Source organism: Epinephelus moara, chromosome 2, assembly GCF_006386435.1.
Source record: "Epinephelus moara isolate mb chromosome 2, YSFRI_EMoa_1.0, whole genome shotgun sequence".
Taxonomy (NCBI): domain Eukaryota; kingdom Metazoa; phylum Chordata; class Actinopteri; order Perciformes; family Serranidae; genus Epinephelus; species Epinephelus moara.
Genome location: NC_065507.1, coordinates 1,233,307 through 1,258,020, shown reverse-complemented (window position 1 = coordinate 1,258,020; position 24,714 = coordinate 1,233,307). Strand labels below are relative to the sequence as shown.

The window sequence follows — 24,714 nt, the reverse complement described above, 5'->3', positions numbered from 1 at the left end:
AATATATGAGCTAAAAAAAACAGTGAAACCTGAGCTCAGCTGTCAGGTGAATCAGAACAGGAAGTGTAGTTTGTATAGATATGCAGTTCCTGTTGTGATTCACCTGACAGCTTCACCGCAGAGGCTGTCTGAGCAGGTGGAGCAAGAGTCACTGTCTTCCCTCTGCTCATCCAGGTTTCTCCACCCGAGTCAGGGTTCACCTATGATCACCTGAGACCAGCAGAACTGACACAGTATGTTTGTGATCGGCCACAATCAGCTGAGGAAATTCAGATGGCTGGGCTACTTCAGTCCGACCATCACCATCCTCTTCCTCAGCCTGCTGGTGTGGATGTACAGGTGGGTGAAATCATTCCTCTGATCTGCTGCAGTTTGACTCTGATGTTTCAGGCTTCATTCAGACACCTCCAGCTGTGACGTCATATGTGGCTCTGATATGGAGGCTGGATCAGAACTACAAAACCTCTGACAGCACACAGGGAGAAGAATCTTTGTTCATCTTGTCTTTTGACCAGTTTTAAAACATTGAAACGATTATATGGAAGCATACGACCTGCTGTACGGTGCTGACATGAGGTTATTACTGGAAATCTGTGCTATGCACCCTGGTGAGTGTGCCATGCTCCACCTGTTGAACGCTGCTCTGCGCTCTGATTCAGAGAAGGAGACCTACGTGTCTTGTTGGGTCACCTGATGAATTTTATTTTCAGAATTGGTTTCCTCCAGGTGCTCTGACATGTTCTCCCTGTGTCAGCGTGGGTTTCCTCCAGGTGCTCTGACATGTTCTCTCTGTGTCAGCGTGGGTTTCCTCCAGGTGCTCCAGCTTCCTCCCACAGTCCAAAGACATGCAGGTTAATTGGTGACTCTAAATTGTCCGTAGGTGTGAATGTGAGTGTGAATGGTTGTCTGTCTCTATGTGTCAGCCCTGTGATAGTCTGGTGACCTTACCCAATGTTGTCCAATGACACAAACGTCCACTTAAACTCAGCAATGACCTGATTAGAATTTGGTTGTCATGGGTCAACAGTCACGGTGACCGTTTCATTCTAAGGAATTTCTTTAATTTGGCACAAACATCCACTTTAAACTCAAGAATGAAATTATATAAAGTTGGTCATCAAAGGTCATTGTCACCTCACTCGGATCTCATTTCTGATATTAATGTGGCTTTCAGCGCCACGTTATCCCCCCGAAAGAAACCAGCTGCTGTTTGTTCGGCATGAACTGGCTCATGGCTCAGACAAAAAGAGGGAGAATACTGAAAAGGGTGGAAGTCACAAAACAAATGAATGAGACGTGAACAGTCAGCAACATCAGTGGTGCATGTGAGTGTCAGGGTCGGTGGAGAACAGTGTGTTGTGGCAGCAGGGAGGGCAATACAACACCCAGGAAATTATAAATCAGAAAGAAACTCAAAACAACAACTTAAACCTAAAGTGTAATCAGGTTCTACGACCTCACCAGAATAATTTACTGTGGATCCACAGGTCCAGCATGACCTTCCAGTTTTTCTCCCAGGACTACCAAGTGGAGCCAACACCACCAGGACCAACGGGTAAACTAACAGCTACTGAACGCTGCTCGATGTTTTCAGGAACTCTAAAATGTCTTTGTGTGACATCTGTCCTTCCTGTGCTCCTCAGCTGCTGTCGCCTATCTGACTTCCAATTTTCTGTTTCTGAACTTCTCCCTCGTGACCTTTAATCTCCGTTAATGTCATTCATTGTCTTTCACTGCTTCTGTTTCTGGTGTTGGACGTAACATTTACTGAAGCTGCAGTGCTGCTCTCACACTTACACCGTCAGAACATTTCAGGGTGACATCATCACTGTTGTTCTACAACAGTCTGTTCGGGAGCGATCACACCGAGATGAAACGCTAGAAACGCAACACCAGTAAAACCATTGTTTTCCTATGATACGGCGCGTCTGACCGGCAAAAACGCCCGTTTAAAAACGGGCGTTTTTCCGGCGTCTTTTTAGACGTGCGTAGATGCTGAAAAGTTTAAATATTTTCAACTTTTTGAGCGTCAGACACCAGTAGCTAGCGCGCATTGAATAAGCGCTTCGAGCGTTTCAAGTGTCTTTGAAGCGTCCGCGTCTCTAGCGATTCATTTCTGTGCGATCGCCCCCTTACAAAGGTTATCTGGTCGCACGATGTAGTGACAGGGTGTGTGTTACAGGAATCTCTGTCAGAGAAGTGTCAGAGAAGCATTCACACACACAGTAAAATGGAAGCCCAGTGTTAAAGGATGTTTTATCCCATCATGAGGCTCCGCAGCGAAGAATTCAAACCTGCGTGCTACAAAATCTGTTTTTTACTACAGCAAATAAATTTAGAGAAAAACACGATGCCACCTGGGCTCTTCTTTTCATCAGCATCATGAGGGGCACTGCAGGGACACGTCACAGTAGAAAAACAAAATATGTCAATATACACTCACAGGCCGCTTTATTAGGTACACCTGTCCAACTGCTCCTTAACACAAATATCTAATCAGCCAATCAGGTGTCAGCAGCTCATTAACGTTTAGTCATGTAGACATGATGAAGACGAGCTGCTGAAGTTCAAACGGAGCATCAGAATGATAAAGAAAGGTGATTGAAGTGACTTTGAACGTGGCATGGTTGTTGGTGCCAGACGGGCTGCTCTGAGTATTTACTGGGATGTTCAGCACAACCATCTCTAGGGTTTACAGAGGATGGTCCCAAAAAGAGCAAATATCCAGTGAGCCAAAATGCCTTGTTGATGCCAGAGGTCAGAGGAGAATGGCCAGACTGGTTCAAGATGATAGAAAGGCAACAGGAAGTCAAATAAGCACTGGTTCCAACCAAGGTGTGCAGAAGACCATCTCTGAAGCAACAACACCTTGTCCAACCTTGAAGCAGATGGGCTACAGCAGCAGAAGACCACACCAGGTGCCACTCCTGTCAGCTAACAACAGGAAACTGAGGCTACAATTCACACGGGTTTTCTCACCAAAACTGGACAATAGAAGATTGGAAAAACCACATTCAGATTGAAGCATGGATCCATCCTGCCTTGTATCAACGCTTCAGGCTGCTGCTGGTGGTGTAATGGTGTGGGGGAGATTTTCTTAGTACCAACTGAGCATGGTTTAAACACCACAGCCTACCTGAGTATTGTTGCTGAGCGTGTCCATCCCTTTATGACCACAGTGTACCCATCTTCTGACACCAGGTCCAACCTGGTACCAGCAAGGTGTACCTAATAAAGTGGCCAGTGAGTGTATGTTATATTGTTATACTGTTTGTCCCCTCTTTGGTACACGTTAAGAGGACTGAGTTTGGTTTGTAGGAATATATGTGAGAGAATATTTATCTACATGTGCACCTAAGATGAGAAATGTGTAAAAGTCTCTGGCGATTAGACCTCATCGTGATGTCATCGAGTCCAGGAAGGTGGTAAAGACGGAGTAGATTAGGGGTGTGGATGTGAAGAGGAGCTTTTGATGAGCTCGCCCTGGGCTCTGGATAAGGTGAGTGGGGGTGAATGAGGTGGAGGAGTTCTTCAAGTTCTAACCAACCAGTCTGGTGTGTGTAGAGGTCTGTGTGGTCCTATGGGAACAACCTGGTGTTGTTTTCAGCATGGTCAGAAAAAAGTCAAAGTCACAGGAATGAAAATGAGACACAAACAAATCTTTTTCACTCCGACCTCACATTTCTTTGGCTGTGTGTTTACTGCTGCTGTGGTGTGAGTGCAGAGACACTTTTCACTCGTGCAGCTCCTCAGGAACTAAACGTGTCTGTTGTGGCGGTCGAAGGGACGAAGACCCTGCTGTTGGGAGCTTTTCTGGAGCACCGCACTTATAAGAAAAAGGTCAGTGAAGAGATTTAACGTGGCAATAACTCCAGAGGTTTCAGACTTATACAACAGCAGGAGTAGAAACACACTGTAAGACACAAAGAGTCAAATAAAATAGGATTAAAATGTGATGAAAGTGTTGACAGTGTGATGGAGAACATTTAAACTGTAGGTTTGAAATTATCACCATAACACTGCAGTAACATCCTTATTCTTGCCTCCTGCTGGCAGGTCCGTGTCAATGCAGTGGTGCTGAGGAAAGAGAGAGTAACCTATCGCTGCCTCCTCCGTTGCCAAGGGCAACTGCATACCTCTGGCAGTTTCTGCAGCATCCACAATGATCACTTTGGTTTTCCGTACGGGACGGCTGACATCCTCTGTCACCTCCCCTCAGGCTGTCAGAGCCCATCTCACGTCGCTGTGACCCCAGCCGCAGCCAAATCTAAAGGTACTGAAGGTTCTGCCCACCAGCTGTTTAGCATGTTAGCGGCAGGGTTCCCACCACTTTGGTCCAGGAAGTTAAAAACTTTTCTGTCTTTACCTCTTCTCATTATTTATGTATTCATCACAGAACATAAAAGTTAAATTTACAGCCGTCAGTGTATGTGATGTTTATCTTGTTCGGCTTCAACAAATCAACCCTTTAGATAAAACAAGACCAGACAGAAGAACCAAAACCATCAAACAATAAATGACCAAAAAGGAAATCACCGGTCCGACTCATAACCTTTAAATGTTTTGTTTCTGAAGAGTTTTAACATCTCTTACACCAGTTTATTTCAATGGTGCCCAGATGACGTGTGTGAAGGCTCAGACACACCAAAATGAAATCACAGAACTAGTTGTGATGGGGGATGACTGTTGCGTCACGTAAAGTTTAGGTTGCCCTTGAATACACCACAAAGACGACAGCCAGCGACCAACCAATACGTACGGCAGCCGTGGCCTGTGTTCATTATTTAAAACTGTAAATCTGAAGAGCGACAGGACGGATTCAAGAAGCTAGTTAGCCAATTAGCACGTAAACACCACAACCCAGTTTTTAAAGAACAAATATATTCAGCAAACAATAACACAAACGATTACAGTCAGTTTCTGCCAAAGAGCTCAGTGGTTTTAAAAATAATCTCACCTTATTCCTAATTTGCCCTCTTGACTTCTTGTTTCCATGTCTTCATCGTGCACTGAGCTGAATGGCTTTCTCTCGTCTATGATGCCGACAGTGGCTGAGCGGTGCCAGCGGTGTGGAACACGCTAAAAAACCACAGACTGTCCAACATTGACCGAATGCCGACAGTTGGCTCAACGTGTCAGGGCCCTCAGAGACTCTCCTTATCTCGCCACATTTGTGGTTTGGAAGGAAATATCTCAGCAACTGTTGGATCGGACTTTACGCTAACTTTGATCCTCTGACTTTCTATTTAGCGCCATCATGAGGTCAAAAATGGAATCTGTCCAGTACTTTGATTTATGAGTGGACAGTCTAACCCCTAAAATGTCCTCACATATCAGTCCTATCAGCAACAGCTGCTCTGTTTGCTGCTAATTAGCAAACGACAACATGCTAACATGTTAAACTCAGCACATCGTACACAGTCACAGAGTTTTACTGGACGAGTCATTGAATAAGAAACAGTAAAAGTCCCTTTTACTAGCCCGGTGAGGCTACACATTTTGAGGAATAAAGGCCTGTTTCAGTTAGAGGCCTGGTCTGGTTGCCAAACAGTTCATTTTTATAGTTCTCTGGATGTGTGAGGAGCAGAGCAGCCAGAGTCTGCAACAGTTTTATCCCTCAGGCCGTAAGACGACTGAACTCTCAATCAAACAAAGTCAAACAGCCACATAGACGATGAAATGACACAAAAACTGCTGCTAGAACTATCGACTGATTTTTAAAACTTTATATTTATTCCTATATATTATTGCAGATTTGTTAACTGTACACAAAGCACTTCTTATGGTTGACAAATTGTATTTTAACTGATATTCCGAGAGTCAATGCAATGAAATGTTTTTCTAGTGCGCTGTTTTTTACGTGTGTCCTTGACTGACAATAAAATTATCTGTCATCTATCTATCTGTATGAAAACGGGTTGTTGGCTACCCACTGTTTAGATCGCACATACAAATACAAATGTTAAACTTGTGTCAGTATGGAGACGCTACACATCGTTAGCTCATCTCACTAAAGCTGTGAGCACCAGAGAAGACTGTGATTCATTCAGATTTAGTGGTAACTCCCCACGTTTCCTCTGAAGCTGTCATGAAGTCAGAATCTGTGTCCAGTCCTCGATCACCTGGTAAATTATTCATATTCCTCATTCCTTTAGTCCGTGTGGGTAAAGTTGTGTTGTGTCGCCATGCCAGGTGCCGTAACCCTCAAGTCCCATGAACCAGTGTCATAACATCATCGATATGTTATATTATTATTTAATATTCACACTGGTTCAAATAAAGAATTCGATCGTATTTACTGATCTTTGCTGAGCAACAGTTTTATGTTAAAGGAATTAAAGGCCTGTTGAGTTCAGTGATTTCAGCAAATAAAAGCCGGGGGCTACTAATACAAGTTCAACTGTATGCAGAAGTATTTCAGATACCATCAGACATTCTTCTTCAGACTCCTCCTGTTTAAACGGAGTGTGATTGTAAAAATGTGTCTGTGGTTCTTTTCTTCGGACTCTTAGGTGCACCTGATGAAGACTTTTTGGAGGTGAAGAACCAGAAGAAGCGGAGTGACTCCTTTCCTTACAACTTCACCGTCTGCTTCTCCACCATGTATAATTTCACCAACGTGCTGCAGGTAACGTGACCTGACATGGATTTCTACAGTCACAGATTTCTTACTTTATTAAAGGTCCAGTGTGTCGAGCCCGGTCTCACGCTGAAGTCGCCAAAATCTGGAGCTTGGGCAGTGACTAAAAAAAAAAGCGTCCTTAAATGTCGGCCTGTTGCTGTTATAGTTTACCTGCGCCAACTGGGACAAGGATGAAAATTATTAGTTTAGAATCAAGTGGATATAAGAATTGTTTAGGGGTGAGGGAAGCGCCAAGTATCGATTTGTTTTTATCATATAAATGACTAATATTCCAAATCAAACGTGAGGTAGCCTGCTAGAATAATATAATCAGTCCACTAGATACATTTTGCTGCTGCAAGACATGACTGAAATCAACAGAAGTTTTCCTTTGGGACATAATTTACAGCTGGAAAAAGGTAATAAATCACAATATATTTGATCACAACACTGTATATCGCAACATATTCAAAATTGCAATAACTCTAGAACTGTTAGAATGAGCCGTTACTATCTACATACGGACCGCCATGTTGTTTCTACGGTAGCCCAGAACGGACAAACCAGACCCTTTCTTGATAGGAATATTTGCATTTTTGCGTTCTCTTACATGCTTGTCATGCGGGAGAAGTTTCAGTTTGTGGCAAACTGCGATCTCACCACTAGATGTCACTAAATCCTCCACATCAGACCTTAAAGAGCCAGACTGGAAAATAAAAGGCTGGTTTCTAAGATATCCTGACCAGTGACGGTATATGAAGATGGACGACATGACAGCTCCGCAAATATGAAGCAAAACCATGTGGATCGCCCCCTGGTGGCCGGCTGCAGTAAAGGTCATAAGCCCCACCCCCTCCATGTTCTGGATTTGACATGGACCAAAATATTCATCAAATTAATTTTCCTCAAATATGATGTCTGTCATTTTAGGTAGTTTTTTCTTTTTTGTTAAGTGTTCGCTTTTCTCATAAGTTTGGTTTTAATTAGTAATTCGATCAGTGGTGCTGCTCATGATTGGCTGGACGGGTGCTTGGGTGGGAGCTCGTTACACTGGGGATAGCTACTGTGCAGACTGCCTCCAAATGATGGGGATATTTTGGCTTCATTTTTGTGTAGTGAGAGGAAGAGGAGACACGTCGTCCATCTTCATATACAGTCTATGATCCTGACCAAGACAGGCCGACATGAGAAATACACAATAACAAAACCCTCAAAGAAACCTGGCTGTGATTTCATGCCGAGCACGTTTACATCCCATCCAGAGAATATTCCCTCGATGCTTCTTGCTGCTGTTTTTCTTTAAGAATGGACAAACTGAGTGTCTGTGTCTTGTAGCTGGTTCAGAGTTTGGAGATGCTGCAGCTACTGGGGGTTAACCGAGTCGTCATCTATAAGACCAGCACCAGCCCTGAAACTCAGCGCATACTGGACTACTACACACAGAAAGGTGGAGTATGGTGGAGGATTGTGTTGTCTGTCTCCACAGCACGAGCAGCAGCAGGACTATTTTTTCCGTGGTTTTCTTCACCTTCCCCTCCAGCATTACCTTCTGGGAAGTTTTTGGGGTTTTCTGTTTCCTGTTTTATTTTGTAGATTCTCTCCTCGTGTGTCATGTCTGGTTTTACTTCCTGTCTTCATGTGTTTTCTCACCTGTTTTCTATCCCACCTGTCTTCCATCGGTTTCGTTAGTCCCTCACTAACGAGGTCATTAAGGTCAACTCATGTGACCTCAGCGTCTCTGTAGGGGTCACGCTCACAGAGTCTGAAGCCTGTGACGCTGCACCGGTCAGTTAGAACTGAAGGCGAAACATCTTAACGTCAGTTCAGACCAAAGATTCCAGACACAACAAAACGGTTTCAGGACTTTGCAGAGAAAGGTTGCGGTGGTCTGAATGACTCAGCTGCATATTGGCTCAGGTCGACTCATGCAGTTGCAAGGGATTCAACCTTTTCAACAGCAGGCATTGCGCCGTAGATCGTCTCAAACCTTGTAACCAATCAGCGGCAAGCTTGTGCTCTTTTTTTGTACAGCTAGGTAGCTACGTGGGCCGTATGCATGGGCGCACGCTGTGGCTGTTGCACACACACAGTAGTAAACATAACATAACATGCTAACACATATAAGAGGAGCTATCACTCACCTGTTGCCGCAGGGTTCCCATCAGCCTCTCTCCTGGTGAAATACAGTCTGGCAAAGTTGTTTTCTGCCAGTTGACTGAACGATTGGTGCTATCATCATTTGTTTGGAAACAGTCGAGTGAAATTATAAGAGGCTGGCGTGTCCTTCGCCTCTAATTCCCTGCACAGATTTGCATAAGGGTCTGGCTCTGCCCGATCCGACTCTGAGTCCATATCCAATGTTCTCTTTGTCAGCGTCCTCGTCTTCTCTTATTAACTAGCACAGCTGCTAATAACACCGGAGCCACAGCAGAGTCGCTGTCACAGACCTTTCAAAGATGCAATACGGCAAATAAAAGGTGAGATTAGGGTATCTAACCACAGACGGCAGCGTACAAGAAGAGCTGAGTGCTGTGCTGATGCATCCATGTGCTCTCTGGGGTTTGTTGTACTGTTCAGCTTTACGTTACGCTGGAACGTACCAGTTGCTGTAGGAACGACAGCAGTTTACGTGATATCACAAGAGCCGGTGTCAGCTCAGTGCGTCGCTGTGAACTGTACCGTTGCAAGACGTTGCAAGGCCATTAAGTTGCAAATTGGTGCAACTAATTGCAAGTACGTGGACGTGCAGGGAATCTTTGGACTGAAGGCTGCGTTAAAGAAAAGAAAGCAGGTCCAGTTGCCTACGATATAGCACTTATGATTACCAATGCAGCTGCTGGTAGATGAGTTCAAAGGGTTAATCAGTGGGTTTATAAGAGTCGCCTGTTGAACCGTCACCGATTTTAATGATTGAATGTGGGTCATTAGTGTTTATCAGCCTCATAGATACGGGTAAGAAGGAGCCGGCTAGTAGGTTCAGAACGCTGGTATCAGTTGTAATTGGGAGCACCTGCATCAGGTGTGGGCTCCAGTCTCTGCATGGTTAGGGTTAGAAAAAAGGTCATGGTTAGAGTACAGTTGTTACGTTTCGTAACATGACATGTAGCACAAGCCTTTGACGTTTGCATCGTATAAATTAGCCTAGCAGCTAGCAGAGTTTTTCTCTACTCATTTGAAGTCAGGATAAATCACGCAGGAGTTTCCACCCGTTAATCAGCACTTAACTACTTAGATTTAGTTTGATCCACTGGTCTGTGATTCGCTCACTCCAAAATAGAGCTTAGTCGTCTTTGGCGATGCGGCAGCCCGCTGACGTCCGTCTGACCAGCTGCTCTTGCGTGCTCAGCTCGTAGGTGGAGCTCAGACTCAAAGTCCTTCAGTGGTATTTTACTTCAGTTTGACATGAGGTGCAGATCACTGAGCTGTCTGTGAAGATTTTACAGTGAAAGGAGACGTTGAGAAGTTCAGTGGAGTCGTATTTTCCATCATTACAGCAACAGGAAGCAGGAAACAGGAAGCAGCTGCAGCTTGACTACGAGTCATCGAAGAGAAGAAACAGCAGCACGTGATTTATGCGATTTTAAAAAAAAGCGTGTTATTTGTGAACCTTAATCACATCACAATTAATGCGTTAACGCTGACAGCCCTAATTATAACATATAAAATACAAAGGTCAAGTCATTTCCCAGAATGCAACAGAAATGCTGAAATGATAAACTCTCCCAGCTGCTAACCCGTGTCCTCCGATGTCTCCTCCTCAGGTTTTGTAGAGGTGCTGGCTTGGTCTGCTCTGTCCAGATTTCTGAATGTGTCTCGAGTCTCGAAGCCGTCACGCGGTCCAGGCGACCTCCACTACTTTGGCCAGATTCCTGCTCTCAATGACTGTGTTTACAGATACATGTACCAGTCCAGATACGTCGCCCTGCACGATACGGACGAGCTCATAGTGCCTCAGTCAGTCTACAGGTAGGACTTGGTTTGAGAAAATGGACTCTTGAAATGAGACAGATGTCTTTTGTTAATTAAGACTTCAGCTTTAGGAGATGAAGTCTGATATCAAATAAAGTTCCTGATTGAGTTGAACAGTGACGGCATGAAACACAATCTCTGTAAACACTGATTACGCTCTAGGTCACATGTTCAGAGGAATAGAAAACTAAAATACATTTCCACAGAGAAGTGAGTTTATGATTACTAACACATTGTATAGCGAGTATTTATTTACACGTCTGTTTAAAATGGTTTATTGATTTTATTACTTCTTGAAATATTAAATATTTACCTTGGAATTTATTTCTATTTTAACACAGCAGTTACTGTTGCTTCATAGGAGTAACCAATGTTTATAAATGCAACAGTTTAAATATATTCATATGTGCTTCATTGTTTGTTAATGTGTTTTTTTTTTTATCATTATTATTCTAATATCAGTTGGTCGGAGCTGTTGCCTCTGCTGGAAAAGAAATATGGCGTGGACAAGTGTTACCTGTTTGACAATACCGTGTTCCGCAGCACCATCACGCTGCCTCCTCCCACCAACCAAACTCTGCTCCCGCCCAGCTGCTGCCCCGGCTGGCAGAAGGTGTCCGGGGTGAACATCCTGGCTCACCTGTACCGTGAACCAGTCAGAAAGACACACTCAAACCCCAAGGTCATTGTCAACCCCAGAGCTGTGTTCTCCATGAGCGTTCACACAGCGCTGAAATCACAGAGGGGCTGCGCCCTGGTCAATGGGACAATAGCACTGATGTACCACACCAGGTAGACCGATGGTTTTGTTCTCCATAATCTCATCATATGTGTGACTGGGTCATGTAGCTGCAAGAAAAATACTCATTAAAACTAATAATGATAATTATCATGAATGTCTTTATAGACTGCTTCGCATAACCAAAGTTATGAAGTGCTTTGCAAAAATAAAAAGTGATAGACATTGCTCTTAAAAAGAGCCCACGCATATTTGGGGGCTTCCAAAAGTGCTAGAAAAACACCCACAGGTCGCTTACAACCACCCACGTTTGGGGACAAAAAAGTGCTGGAAAAACACCCACAGGTCGCTTAAAAAAAAGTCACATTTGGGAGCTGAAAAGTGCTGGAAAAACACCCACAGGTCATTTATAACCACCTAAGTTTTGGTACTAAAAAGTGCTGGAAAAGCAGCAACAAGTTGCCAAAGAAACATCCATGTTTGGGGGCTAAAAACTGCTGGAAAAACATCTACAAGTGTCTTTAAAACAGCCGTATTTGAGAACTAAAAAGTGCTGGAAAAGCAGCAACAAGTTGCTAAAAAACAATCACGTTTGGCGGCTAAAAAGATTCTGGAAAAACACCCATGGGTCACTTATAAACACCAATGTTTGGGGGCTAAAGGGCTGGTAAAAATAGCAATGAATCACTAAAACAACTGGTTTTGTTGTTTGTTGATTCTGAACATTGGTCTGCAGGGTGGCAGGCGTCTCCAAGGTGTCGCACCATCCAGGCCACAAACCCTGTGAAAGCACATTGAAGGCATTCTCCTCACACGTATTTATCATCCAGACACACCAGTCTGAGTCGCAGTTTCAGTTTTCAGGTGTTGTTCAGGTGTTGTTGAGGTGTTCCTCTCTCCTTGCTGCTGATGCATTTAAATAAGAGCCATGTAACTAACTGGAAGACGCCTGTATTTAAGATTTGTTGTGTATTTGGTTGGATTCACTTCACTTCAAAACAGAGAGCTGCACACCATCAGTTAGCCTCTCTAAGACTTTAAAGCAACAGCGACACCTGATTCTCTGGTGCTCGTGTTGTGTCTAACTGTCACTCTGCTTCCTGTCTGTGCAGACCTCCGCAACAATCCGAGCTGACACTGGACCAGCTGATTTATGACGACCGACTGCTGAACTACAGCTCCCTCCTCATACCAAATGTCAACACTGTGATCAGAGAGAACGGACTTCTACCAGAGGAGAGCGTACAGGACCCTCTGTTTGCATCTGTGTATGTGCAAGTGTGTATGTTCGTGATTTTGTGTTTGTGTGTGTGTACATGTGTGTATTTGTGTGTTTGTGTGAGAGAAAAAGGGAGACTATTTGTGCCCTAAAACCAGCTCCTTCTTATTCTGAAGTCGTTAACTGCCGCTCGGTCAGTAGTTTCAGCCTCAGACACCAACACCAAAAGCTGCCGGCCGGCTGGATGGACAGACGGACAGTGTGTGTACAGAGTGGCTGGACAGCAGCAGCCATTCAACACTTACCTCAGACACTCTTCTGATTTGTCAATTTGATTTCACCGCAAGCATTTTGGAGGTGTCTCTGGATTTCTTACAGAGCACAGGTGACAGGAGTGAAAATGGGAGAATGACGTGACAAAGGTCCTCGGTTGAACTCTGACTGGGAGCGTTACATGATGATGGTTTTATTACTGTATTTAAATCTGTAAATGTGATGGTAAATAGGAATTATTGTGAACTTTTTTACATGGCATCATGAAATTACGAAATGCAGTTGAAAGTGCTGCATCTCATTTTTGTATTCTGGGAATTCAATTTGTTTCTGTATTCAATCCTGTCACTCCAAAGTCGTCCAATACCAGTGCTTGGTCAGTGACCTCCAGAAAAACCTGTCCTTTCACGTTTGCAAGACACGCAACCGGTCACTTTTGATGTTTAACAGCACCTGGCAGCGTCTACTCGAATTGCAACCCAGTTCAGATCGCCACGGCCACTTCCGCATACGCAGAGCCCTGACGGAAACCTCCGACGCCCTCCGAGCTGCCGCGAATAAGGGCTAGTCAGCCAGCTAGCTAACTTAGCCTGTTTTGGTTTACCCCGTTACATCAATATACAACTACTTGTAAATTTAGTACTGCCGCAAATCTATTATATGACTACTTGACTACTTATCACCGCCACAAATATACTCCAAACGCATCTTCATTATTTTCACTATGTAACGTTACTGCCATTCATAACACTAGAACGCCGCACAAAACAGCTGTTATTATGTTAGTTCAATGAAAGTGGTCTTCTCTTCTGCTAGATCTATCCTTCGGTAAAGTTGACCAGATGTAATGAGGTGGACACATCTGGATTCATCTCTCCTTACAGAATGTAGCTATGTGCTTTTGAGCAGTTTGGAGTCGATTAACGTTATTATAAGCATAAACTGGGGTGCGATTCCAGTAGATGTGCGGCGTTCTAGTGTTATGAATGTAGCCTACGTGAATGGCAGTAACGTTACATAGCGAAAATAATGAAGATGCGTTTGGAGTATATTTGTGGCGGTGATAAGTAGTCAAGTAGTCATATAATAGATTTGCGGCAGTACTAAATTTACAAGTAGTTGTATATTGATGTAACGGGGTAAACCAAAACAGGCTAAGTTAGCTAGCTAGCTGACTAGCCCTTATTCGCGGTATCTCAGAGGACGTCTGACGTTTCTGTCAGGGCTCTGCGTATGTGGAAGTGGGCGTGGCAATCTGAACTGGGTTGCGGTTCGAGTAGATGCCACCAGCGTCGGGGAAACACCGTGGGACAACAACAAAAGTTAAGGGTACAGAAGTGCTAGTAGGGTGAGTGGGAGGGTCCAACAACCACGGACTTTCACCCAGGAGGTAGATGTTTGCTTTCCGAATAATGTAAAGCCAAACCCTGTTCTTTTTTCCTGAACCCAACCATGTTGATTATTGCTGAAGGAAAAAAACAGCAATTCACAGTGTTGTACCGACGTAGTGCTTTTATTTTGAAAGAGACTGTATGCAAACTGTACATTTCCTGTGAAAACAGAAGTGTATTTTGAAAACAGACAATGCATGTAACAGGCTGAAGTTGACACGGCGTCCCAGAACGTCAACAACCAACACACCCAGGGTACCTTGGACGTCATATGTGGACGTGGAAAGTCCATGACCAAACGTGGACATGTGACGAGGTCACAGTGAGGATGAGAGTTTCTGTATTTGGATTTTATTTTTTGTATTCTGTACATTTCATTTTCTTGGGTGATGGATTAACGGTAAATGTAATTGAGACAGAATTGGGACATGGTATGAGGACAGAGAAGCAGGTCTCCAAATGTTCAGACACTGAGACACTTCTGTCAGAAACACAGCTTCAGTTTCAGAACAGTCTTGTTGTATCGACAGGAGCACTGCTCAGAACTAAAAAACTGCACCAACATGAATTAAACATCAGTGACCCTGCCCTGGTCTCCAGTGTCGTATGTTAGTGATAAAGAGAGTTTGAATATTTGGAAGTGGGGTTGTATGAGGTACTGAACCAAAGTCAGTATATTACAGACAGTAGCTGCCAGTCAGCATGCTCCCAGTTTGGAAAAGCCAACAGGAGCGTCTTCAAACTGGGAGAAGAAGCTAATCAATGTGCAGTTGTGGACAGGGGCAGCAGCAAAACGTAACTCACTAACATTGATATAATATTTTTACTGCTCTACCTTGCAGCAGACAGTCCTCTCTGATGGACAACTGAAGCCATAAACGCCTTTACTTGTTCATCTATGCTCTCCTTCAGTCTGGATCAGTCAGTAGGAGGCCGTATTTAAATGGACAGCCATGTTGTGTGACTGATTAGAAGCAATGATCCAATCAGCTGGCTGTCACCTGATTACAGCTGGAGTGTGAGAGTTCTGTGCTCTGCTTGAATTAATGCAAAGCTCCATTTAATGGCAGATGATGTGGAAAAGGCACTGCAATGGTAAATAAAATGTGATTTGCCCTTTAACCTGTGGCTCAGGCCTCTGCTCCAAAATGACATGCCCAAAATAAATGTGTGCAACTCCAAGGTCTATATGAAGAGTCTTTGTATGATGATGAAGGTAACACCTGTGAGATTTCTGCAGAGGTGGAAGCATCAGTATAGATGTTAGTGTGTCACAATGATGGAGCTGCAGCCTCAAACCTGGAGCAAACCACATCACAACATCTGATCATTACCTGTGTCAAGACTGATGCTGAGAAAGTGAAGCAGAGCAAAGTTAGAGAGGTTTTAGTTGAGGCGTGTTCAGACCCAATCATTTGGGTTCCATCTGTGCCATTTGAAATGTTCTCAGGTAACTGTAAATCTCATTTCATTTCACTCACATGTATGAATCCCATTTATATCAAACTATTTTGGTTTTGAATAAATCAATCAATCAATCAGACCTCTGTACATGTTCCCATTCAAAGAAAACCAGAACACACTGATTGATTTGGACACAACAAGCCTTTATTGTCTTTCTCGTCCAGGACAATCTTGCAAAGCAGATCTTTAATCTCAGTGAAGCTTTTCATGGTTAAATCAGGTGAAAATGTCACAAACTAAAAGGCTTTTAAAAAGTCCTGTGTCAGCATCAGTTCTACAATTCAACCAGCAGATGGAGACACAGACTGTGGGACCTGCAATGCAACATGTCCTCAGACTCTCTTTCCAGTCCTGCTCACCTGACGTCCCCTCCCACCTACACACCTGTTTCCACTTTCCCTCATCAGCCCTGCAGTTTCTAAGCGGCCCTTTTCCACACACTCCTTGTCACTTTGTCACCATGTGCCTCATGCCTTTGCTTTCTAGCATCTGTCACCTGTTTCCTGTCTGTTATCTGTTCCAGTTGGTTGGCCTGCGTTGTGTTTTTGGATCTCTGTCCTGACAAGATGGATGTTAATGTTGACTGTTGTGGTGACACACAGAAAACCTGTCACGTCTAGTTAGGGGGAGATAAACAGGAATGAAACAGTCAGATTCCAAAGGATGATTTATTGCTTGGAAACAAGAGTGTCCATGTTTGAAGAGTCACGTGAGACTGAAGAGAAACTGGTTCCATTGCAGAATATCCTAGTTTGTTCCAAACAGGTGCATGGTGCTGTTCTCAGATCAGTCTCTTCTACTATCTGTGCTGCTCTCTGCTCCCCCGCCTTCACATGCTCGCACTCTTCACCTGACAACAGTTGTCATGCAGTTGATGTGCAGATTGGATCCTTTTCCACAGACACATGGGGGTGTGTCTAATTCTCACAGACACACAGAGACTCTTCAATCAGGCTTTTGTTCCATCACAGGACTGAAACAGCACTAGTAAAAGCTGTAAACCATCTTAATGAAACTTGTTGAAGGAGAGATTTCAGTTCTTGTCCTTCTTGACTTAAAGGCAGCTTTCAACACCAGTAATCATAGCGTCCTTCTAAACCGGCTTCATACCCATCTGAACATTTCAGGCTCAGTTCTAACCTGGTTCAAGTCTTATCTGACAGGAAGGGACTATGTTGTGTCCCTGGGTGAGTCACTGTCTTCTAAAACTGAGGTCCATTGTGGTGTCCCCCAGGGGTCCATTCTGGGACCCACTCTTTTCAATCTGTACATGTTTCCTCTGAGAAATATCATTAGAGAGCATGACATTGATTTCCATTCCTATGCTGACGATACTCAGCTGTATATCTCATTCTCATCAGATGATAAAATCCCAACTGAAAAACTGTCTCGCTGTATCGGCCAAATTAATACGTGGATGTCCCAAAATTTTCTGTAACTCAACAGGAACAAAACTGAGGTTCTAACCATCGGTACAAAAGAAAAGCAATTCCAATGTAATATCATTTAGAAAAGCTGGCTGTGAACAAAAAGCATGACGTAAAGAACCTTGGTGTTATCTTTGACTGTGACCTGTGTTTTGAACCCCAAGTGAGAAACGTCACCAAAAATGCACTTACCATCTTTGAAATATTGCCCGTTGCGACCTCTTTATCTAAAGAAGACACAGAAAAACTTGTTGATGCTTTTATCTCACGCAGACTGGACCACTTTAATGCCTTCTTCTTAGACCTCTCAAATAAACCTTTAAACAAACTGTAGATGATCCAAAATGCAGCAGCACGTCTACTCACCAAGACTAAACATGGAGAACACATTACTCTGGTTTTAGAGGCTCTTCAATGGCTTCCTGCTCATTTTAGAGTTCATTTTAAAATGTTGCTTTTTAACTCTCTTCATGGACTGGCTCCTGACTATTAATCTGATATGTTGGTCAGATACATTCCCTGTAGATCCTTCAGGTCCTCGACCTCTGGTCTACTAAATGTAGTAGAACTAAAAGGCACGGTGATGCTGCGTTCAGTGTCTCAGGCCCTCGTCTCTGAAACAGCCTTCCAGAGGACGTCAGACTCTGATTCAGTCGACAGCTGCAAACAAAATCTTAAAACCTTAAAATCTTTTTAGACTTGTATTTATGTAGCTTTCGTTTACTTAATTGGTATCAAACTGTGTTTATATTTTGTGTGTGTGTGTGTGTGTGTGTGTGTGTGTGTGTGTGTGTGTGTGTGTGTGTGTGTGTGTGTGATTGTGTATTTGAATCTTATTGACTTTATCTTATACCGTCTTCTATCTGTATTTTCTCACGTTGAGCTTCGCTTGCTGTATGAACTGTGCTATACAAATAAAGTCATTATTATTAATATCATTTTCTCCTTCCACCACATCATTACAGCGTCACCACAGTCACTCTCAGGTTACACTTCATCATGTTTTGGCAGCTATGAGCACATGAGCATTTGAACACAACAATCCCCACAACATGACTGTTGAGTTCAAATCAAAGTTTGGGAGCTAGAATCCAGTTGACTGATATTCTCTGCTTTTTCCTGCACTCAATCTGCTTTCCTGCACCTGGCCGCAATATTAGGATTGGATGTGTGCACACACTTTACTGTGACCTTTATTTAGTGACATCAGAAAACCACATTTCTGACAGCCTACATGATCAGAAGAGTAAAAAGTGGGTACCAGGTCTGATTGTTTATGTTTCACCTTTATTATAGAGACACTTGATTATTGATTGATATAGAGCAGGGTATAATAACAATCATATAACACTGACAACACCCCAACATACAACAATTATAAATGCATAAAAGGCAACTCAGATTCCTTCACATAGAATAAAAGAATCACAGAATCATTTCAAATCAAACATCAGTACAATAACACAAGATACAGATCAGTCAAATGATCAAAAACAACAGCTGAGGTGAAAGCAATGTTCAAAGATTGATTAGTGAAATGTTCCAAAATATTCCAAACAATATGACATAACAGAGCAGCCCCCTGCTGTGTGTCAGGGTGCAGCCCAAAGCAGTCATCCCTATAATCACATGGATCCACAACAACACAAAGACAAACTAACTACAATATATATCATATATACATATATATCTGCACCCTGTCAGGATCAAAGCTTGACTTGTAAACTTGTCAACTTTTTCTCCCAACATTCTTTCTATTATTATTCTGATTGTTTTGTATTCATTTGTCTTTTTTCCCATCTTCTATTTCACCTCTTGTACTTTTGACATTGTCACAGACAGACAGTGAGGAAATGAACATATGCATATTAACTGTGTGTCTGAGCTGAAAGCTGCTCTCCTCTCCTGCTCCTCTGATTCACAGCCACTACAACAACACAGAGCATCACCAGCAGACCACTGAGCACTGAGCATCTCACTGTGTAGAAGGTGGAGTGAATCCCAAAGCGATCTCTGTACATTAACACAGTTTTGACTGATGACACACACTGAGGATTTTGGTAAACTGCACACCAATACTCTCCTGTGTCTTTCAGTGAGACATTAGAGATAACCAAACTCCCATCAGAGCCAAAGCTCACTCTGCTCATGGTCTGTCTCATGTCTATAGTAATGATTCTGCCTTCTGTTTGGTTCGACTTGATGAACCAAACAGGCCACCAACCCTTTTCCCAGTCTTTGCATTGTAGAGTGACTTCTTCTCCCTCTGAGAAGAGCTCGACAGCAGGAGGACCAAATTTAGGACACACGACCAGACGATACCTTTTCACCCTGAGAGAGGTTTCACAGTCATACCCTCCTGTGTGATTTAATGTCAGTGATGAAAACACCAGAGAGTAGTTTTGGTCCACTGAAGGCACAGTCTGGTTTGTTGTGTTGTTTAGTTCAGTGTTGGAGACCAAATTAATCCAATGTGGGGGCTGGTCATCACTGAGGTCAGTGACAGTGCACGGCAACACAGCCGTCTCTCCCACTGAGCCGTAGATTGTTTCATGTAACAGGTATAACTCTGTACGTTCGCTGCTAACACACTGCTGTTGGTTCATCAGCAGACAGGTGAACTCTCTCTTCAGTGTTGGTGTGAAGTTGAATACATGCAGAGCGGATGAGATTTTCTCCACTTGGTATCTTCCTCCATCATCGTCCATCACTGATGTCGTATTGTCCCCAAAAACTTTCTTCCATATTTCTTGTTCATATCTAAAGTCACGTTTGAGCCACAGGAAATCCAGATTGTCAGCTGCTCTAGAACATGGCACGTCCACTGATCCTTCAGGTGTCACGAACCGTAAAGGCCTTCGATCCACTGTGCTACAGATAATGACACTGCTGTTTCTCTCATATGTGACTTTGCCGTCGGTCCAACACTCCTCTTGGTACAGGCCGGAGTCTGAATGGGTCAGGTTGTGGATGATGTAAGAAGAAATATTCTCCCTGCTGACAAATGAGAGTCGTTGTTTCAAGTCTTCAGGTACTGTGGAGTTGTGGGACCAGAGGTCAGAGGTGTTCCACATGACAAGCTTCTCCTCACCAACAAATCTGGAGATCAGGCAGGAGCTGGCCTCCTTGGGGAGGTGGAAGGTGTAAGAGTGCCTTTCTTTCTTGATGGTGATGAGTTCTTCTGCATGAATATTGTTGATGAGAGCAAACAGCAGGAAGCAGAGCTCTGTGACTGCAGCCATTCTGCTCTGAGGTCTCCTTGTGAGTGTCGTACAAACACTGACACCACTCACCTTATCAGCTCTGTGTCAACTCTCATCAGCAGCTCCTCTTTGTGGACAGATGAACGTGACTTCTTGAAGCGTTCAGCTCTCTATCAAGTAATCTGTGTCTTTTGGACGTGACGAAAAGCCTCGCAGTATGTGTCTAACCTTTTGACCTGAACATGTTCAAAGTGTTATGTTGAGTTTACTGCACAGGGAGAGTTTTGTTTTATGTTATTAATTTAAATCTTTGCTCAGCCAGGTCAGTCTTTAAGAATAAATTCTTATTTACCATGGCAGCCTGGCTAAAGGCAAAGCCTCACTGCTGGAGGACAGCACCACAAAGACTGCATCAGGAACCACAGTCCTTCTAAACCAGACTCATTCACAATGGACAACCACCGGCTAACAAGCAGCACAACAAAGCAACTCTTCCCTCCATTCATGGATTACATGGATGTAACAACTGGGCACAGCATTACTTAAACTGTACAGGCTGAGCGAGTGTGTTTACAGGATCCCTTCAACATTTTTCTCACTGGACCCTTTTACTCTGTGTAAACTGGTCACAGAGACTGATGTGAACAACAATGTTTGAAACTGTTCCAGTATTGAGTGAGCAGGCAGCAGCTGTGGGACAGGCTGTAATGGAAGCACATGGGGCAACTGAACACTGTCACTGTGTGTCCATTGAAAGTGGTTATTTTCACCACTGACAGGCTCAGGTTGTTATTATAAGTGTCTGAAGTGTCTCTCTACCTTTCACTTGATCCGCTCTGTTTGTTATTGCCTCATTAAGCTCAAGTCTCATTCTGAAATATCACCAGATGTCACTTGTTGCAAGAAAACAGTGGAAACATCTGTGTAATCTGGAGAGAGTATAGTAATCAGAGTAGTTTACAGTAAATGTAATTTAGTGTTTTCTAAAAGATATTCAGTGTCATGGCTGATTAGTTGGCTTTGCCAGAGTTAAGTTGATGTTGCTTATCTAATGCTTCAGACAGACAGAGTCTATCTACACATCCTTTTCACAAATCTGCCACCTTGATACAACACAGATCACACATATACTCTAATTTTTTTAAATGTTTTAATTTTTTTTAAAATTTTATATACTTTATTAATCCCTGAGGGNTGGGCCAGAAACAACAAAAGAAGGTTTCTGATGCCAGTGATACACAGTTTATTGAGTTATAGTCCTCATTTACACACATCTGTGTTTGAATATTTCTGGTTTTTACATCCACATGTATGGATACATTTTTTTCAGTCAGAAAAAAGGCTGTACATGGGATTTACATCTTGTTACCTGCAGGGACAGATGAGTTCAGCACTGTTCATCCACTTATATGACATAGATATATATATATGAATGTGACAGCAGCGATAGTTGAACGTTTCCATGGCATGTTATACAGACATTTATTTAGTTCACTCACAAAACAACCCTGTACATAAGATTTATATCTTATGATCTGCAGGGACAGATAAACAGACGTCTCGAGGGCTGTCCATCAGTGGCTTGTGGTTTCTGCCCTCGCAGACTTTACGTGATAACGGTAAATTCGTCACACTGTGTACAACTGAAGTCAGCCTAAGGCTCAATCCAAATGTCCACCCTCTGGACTTGAGGACTGAGTCCTCACAGACTTCAGCCGTACGTACTGTGTCGAGACTGTTTTACTCGTTGCCATGAAAGTCTTCAAGCGATGATAACAATCATTGTAACTGCTGTCATACACCAATCAGCCAAAACATTAAAACCACTGGTGGCTGAAGTGAACAACATTGCAGTGTTGTGTCCAGTGTTCTGAGAGGAAACTTTTGGTCCTGGCACTCATGTGGATGCCACCTGACATACTCCACCCACCCAAATACTGTTGCACACCAAGTACGTCCCCTCATGGCAACAGCTTTTCCAAATGGCAGTGCCCCCCAGCAGGACAGTCTCCCATGCTACACTGCAAAAACTGTTCAGGAATAGTCCAAGGCGTATGACAAAGAGTTCAAGGCATCAACCTGGCATTCACATTATCCAGGGCCCAATCTGACTGGGCATTCATGGGACATGCTGGTACCTCAGAGGTACCCCTGATTGATGGTCGGGCCTCCTTGGATTGGACCTGTCTCTGACCTGCTGAGGCATGGACACAGGACCTCTGGGGGGTGTCTGTGGTGTCTGGGACTGGGGACTTGACAGCAGAGCCTTTGAGTCCTGTTGGTACTGGCACTGCATTCGAGGAGTGTTGTGTTTGGGTGGATGGAACATGTTAAGTGGCGCCCACATGAACGCCAGGACCAAACGTTTCCCAGCAGAACAATGTGCTGTAACAAAATGATCAACGGTATTTACTTCACTTGTCAGTGGTTTTGAAGTTTTGGCCGAGTTCCGTCTGCTCATCTGTCTCTGCAGATAACAAGCTATAAATCTCGGGGTTGTTTTGTCAGTGAGCAAAATAAATGTCTGTGTAACTTACTGACTGCAGACGTTCACATACAGAGATGGTTGTGAATACGGGCCGAGCTGTGACTGAGAGATCACGAGATCTTCTTTTGTTGCCACCTTTCCAGCCTTTATATTTGACATCACACTGCACAACCTGTAGCTGCAATAATACGATGCATTCTGATTCCCCTCTGCAGCCTTCTACATGTCTGTGTCATTATGTTGTTGAATATTATCTCTGGTCTGCATGATTCAAGAAGTGTTTTAATAGGCTGCAGTAACTGTTTTACATAAACACAAGTTTTATTTTATTTTCTTGGTTATTTTTTTTACTGAAAATAAATATCTACAGTGTCACGTCTCATATCATGTGGCACACACTGACCTGTAACATACAAATCCTCCTGTCTTGTTAGTAAGGTGTTTCGTCAGCAGAGGTCGCTGAAGACCTCGTGCAACATCCATCACTGCACTTCTCTGTGAACCACAGTCCTATTCTGTTAAAGACTCCACTGTGGTTGGACTGTTATTGATCCCTGCACATTTATCATGTTCTGTACACATGACATCTGCTGCACGTCTATCCGTCCTGAAGAGGGATCCCTCCTCACTTGCTCTTCCTGAAGTTTCCACCGTTTTTTGGGGAGTTTTTCCTGATCAGCTGTGAGGGTCCAAAGGACAGAGGATGTCACGTGCTGTGAGGCAAACTGTGATTTGTGATGTTGGGCTTCATAAATAAAATTTAATCAAAGTGTTGTATTCTATTATTGTTGCTGAGGAGGGTCAACCACAGTGCACTTTCATTCACCACATAAATGGACACTGAGGCGGTGTATTTCTGGTGTCGGTGCAGCAGAGGAAACGTGGCCTAAACCCAAGGTTATGTGTGTGCGGACTTTATTAATATAAATAATAAGCATATCAAATATTGGTTGTTCTCAGAGTTATTGTAAGAACAAAGACCTGAACCTATGTCTAGCTTTTCATATTGAGGTGCTCATTAATTAATGTCATTAAGTGGATTTAATAATATTAGAATGAACACATAAAAACTGTTTCATATGGAGCCAAATCTTTAAATCTGGGTCTTTGTGCACATGAAATATGAACAGGTTCTTTACTTATCGGCTCACCTTTGTTACTTTATTGTGATATTTGGTGTAGGTCGACCAAGTCAACATTTCCTCACGAGCCAAAAGCACTTTTACAGTTGATCACTTCCAAGTGTTTATCGGGTTAGCAAATATGGATTTGACTTAATGTGAATAAACATTGTGTTTTGTCAGAGTGAGGAGGTGCTGAATGTGTTGTGGCTGCAACCATGTGTCCGTCTCCTTGAGCTTATGTGTTAAATCATTCCATAACCAGAGATGAAGGTTACGATATTGTAACCTTAGTTCTATTGGCACAGGCAGAGTCCACTAGGGCTCTGCCTGTGCCAATAGAACTGGGCTAAGTGCCTTAAACATCCCCAATTGACCTATGGCTAAGCCACGCCCCCTCCACTCACTCGGACAAACTATCAACATTCAGTGACCGGCGCTATGGCAGGTGTCACAGTACACGGCATTTCACAGGAGGCAACTGATGATTTTTGGGGACATAACGATCAGATGTCATTGAGAAGTAACCAAAAGGGCCTAAACTACGCATTGGAGGGATATATTCATCATTTTATTGTTGAGAAGGTCGATGAAAAGCTTAAAGGAGCTATATGTAAGAAATCTAAAGCAAATAGTCATAAAAATAATACTAATATGTCACAGAGACTAAGGAATAATGTTCATATAACATACTGATCTCACCAACAACAATAGTACAGCCAGAATATTTGCATCTCAAAAAAATTTTTGCAGTCTGCAAATCATGTTTATGTTTTGAATTTGTGTTTTGGCCTGTTG

General features: G+C 43.3%; 2 protein-coding genes across 2 annotated transcripts in view; one reads left to right on the top strand and one right to left on the bottom strand.

The window, feature by feature from the left end:
- Positions 1 to 24,714, bottom strand: part of abcg1 (ATP-binding cassette, sub-family G (WHITE), member 1) — a 281,654-nt gene that overhangs the window by 175,334 nt on the left and 81,606 nt on the right. The gene's annotated exons all lie outside the window — the stretch shown is intronic.
- On the top strand, positions 236 to 12,912 carry LOC126400615 (uncharacterized). The gene is made up of 9 exons (XM_050061478.1): positions 236 to 339; positions 1,488 to 1,555; positions 3,725 to 3,840; positions 4,057 to 4,273; positions 6,513 to 6,628; positions 7,958 to 8,069; positions 10,384 to 10,588; positions 11,054 to 11,383; positions 12,443 to 12,912. Exons 1-9 carry the CDS (start codon positions 236 to 238, stop codon positions 12,699 to 12,701), a joined length of 1,527 nt encoding a protein of 508 aa, XP_049917435.1. The 3' UTR covers positions 12,702 to 12,912.

Coding starts and splice junctions, on each gene's coding strand:
- LOC126400615 (XM_050061478.1), top strand. CDS start 236: ATGTTTGTGATCGGCCACAATCAGCTGAGGAAATTCAGATGGCTGGGC. Junction 8,070..10,383: donor GGACTACTACACACAGAAAG/GTGGAGTATGGT, acceptor TCTCCTCCTCAG/GTTTTGTAGAGGTGCTGGCT. Junction 10,589..11,053: donor GTGCCTCAGTCAGTCTACAG/GTAGGACTTGGT, acceptor TTCTAATATCAG/TTGGTCGGAGCTGTTGCCTC.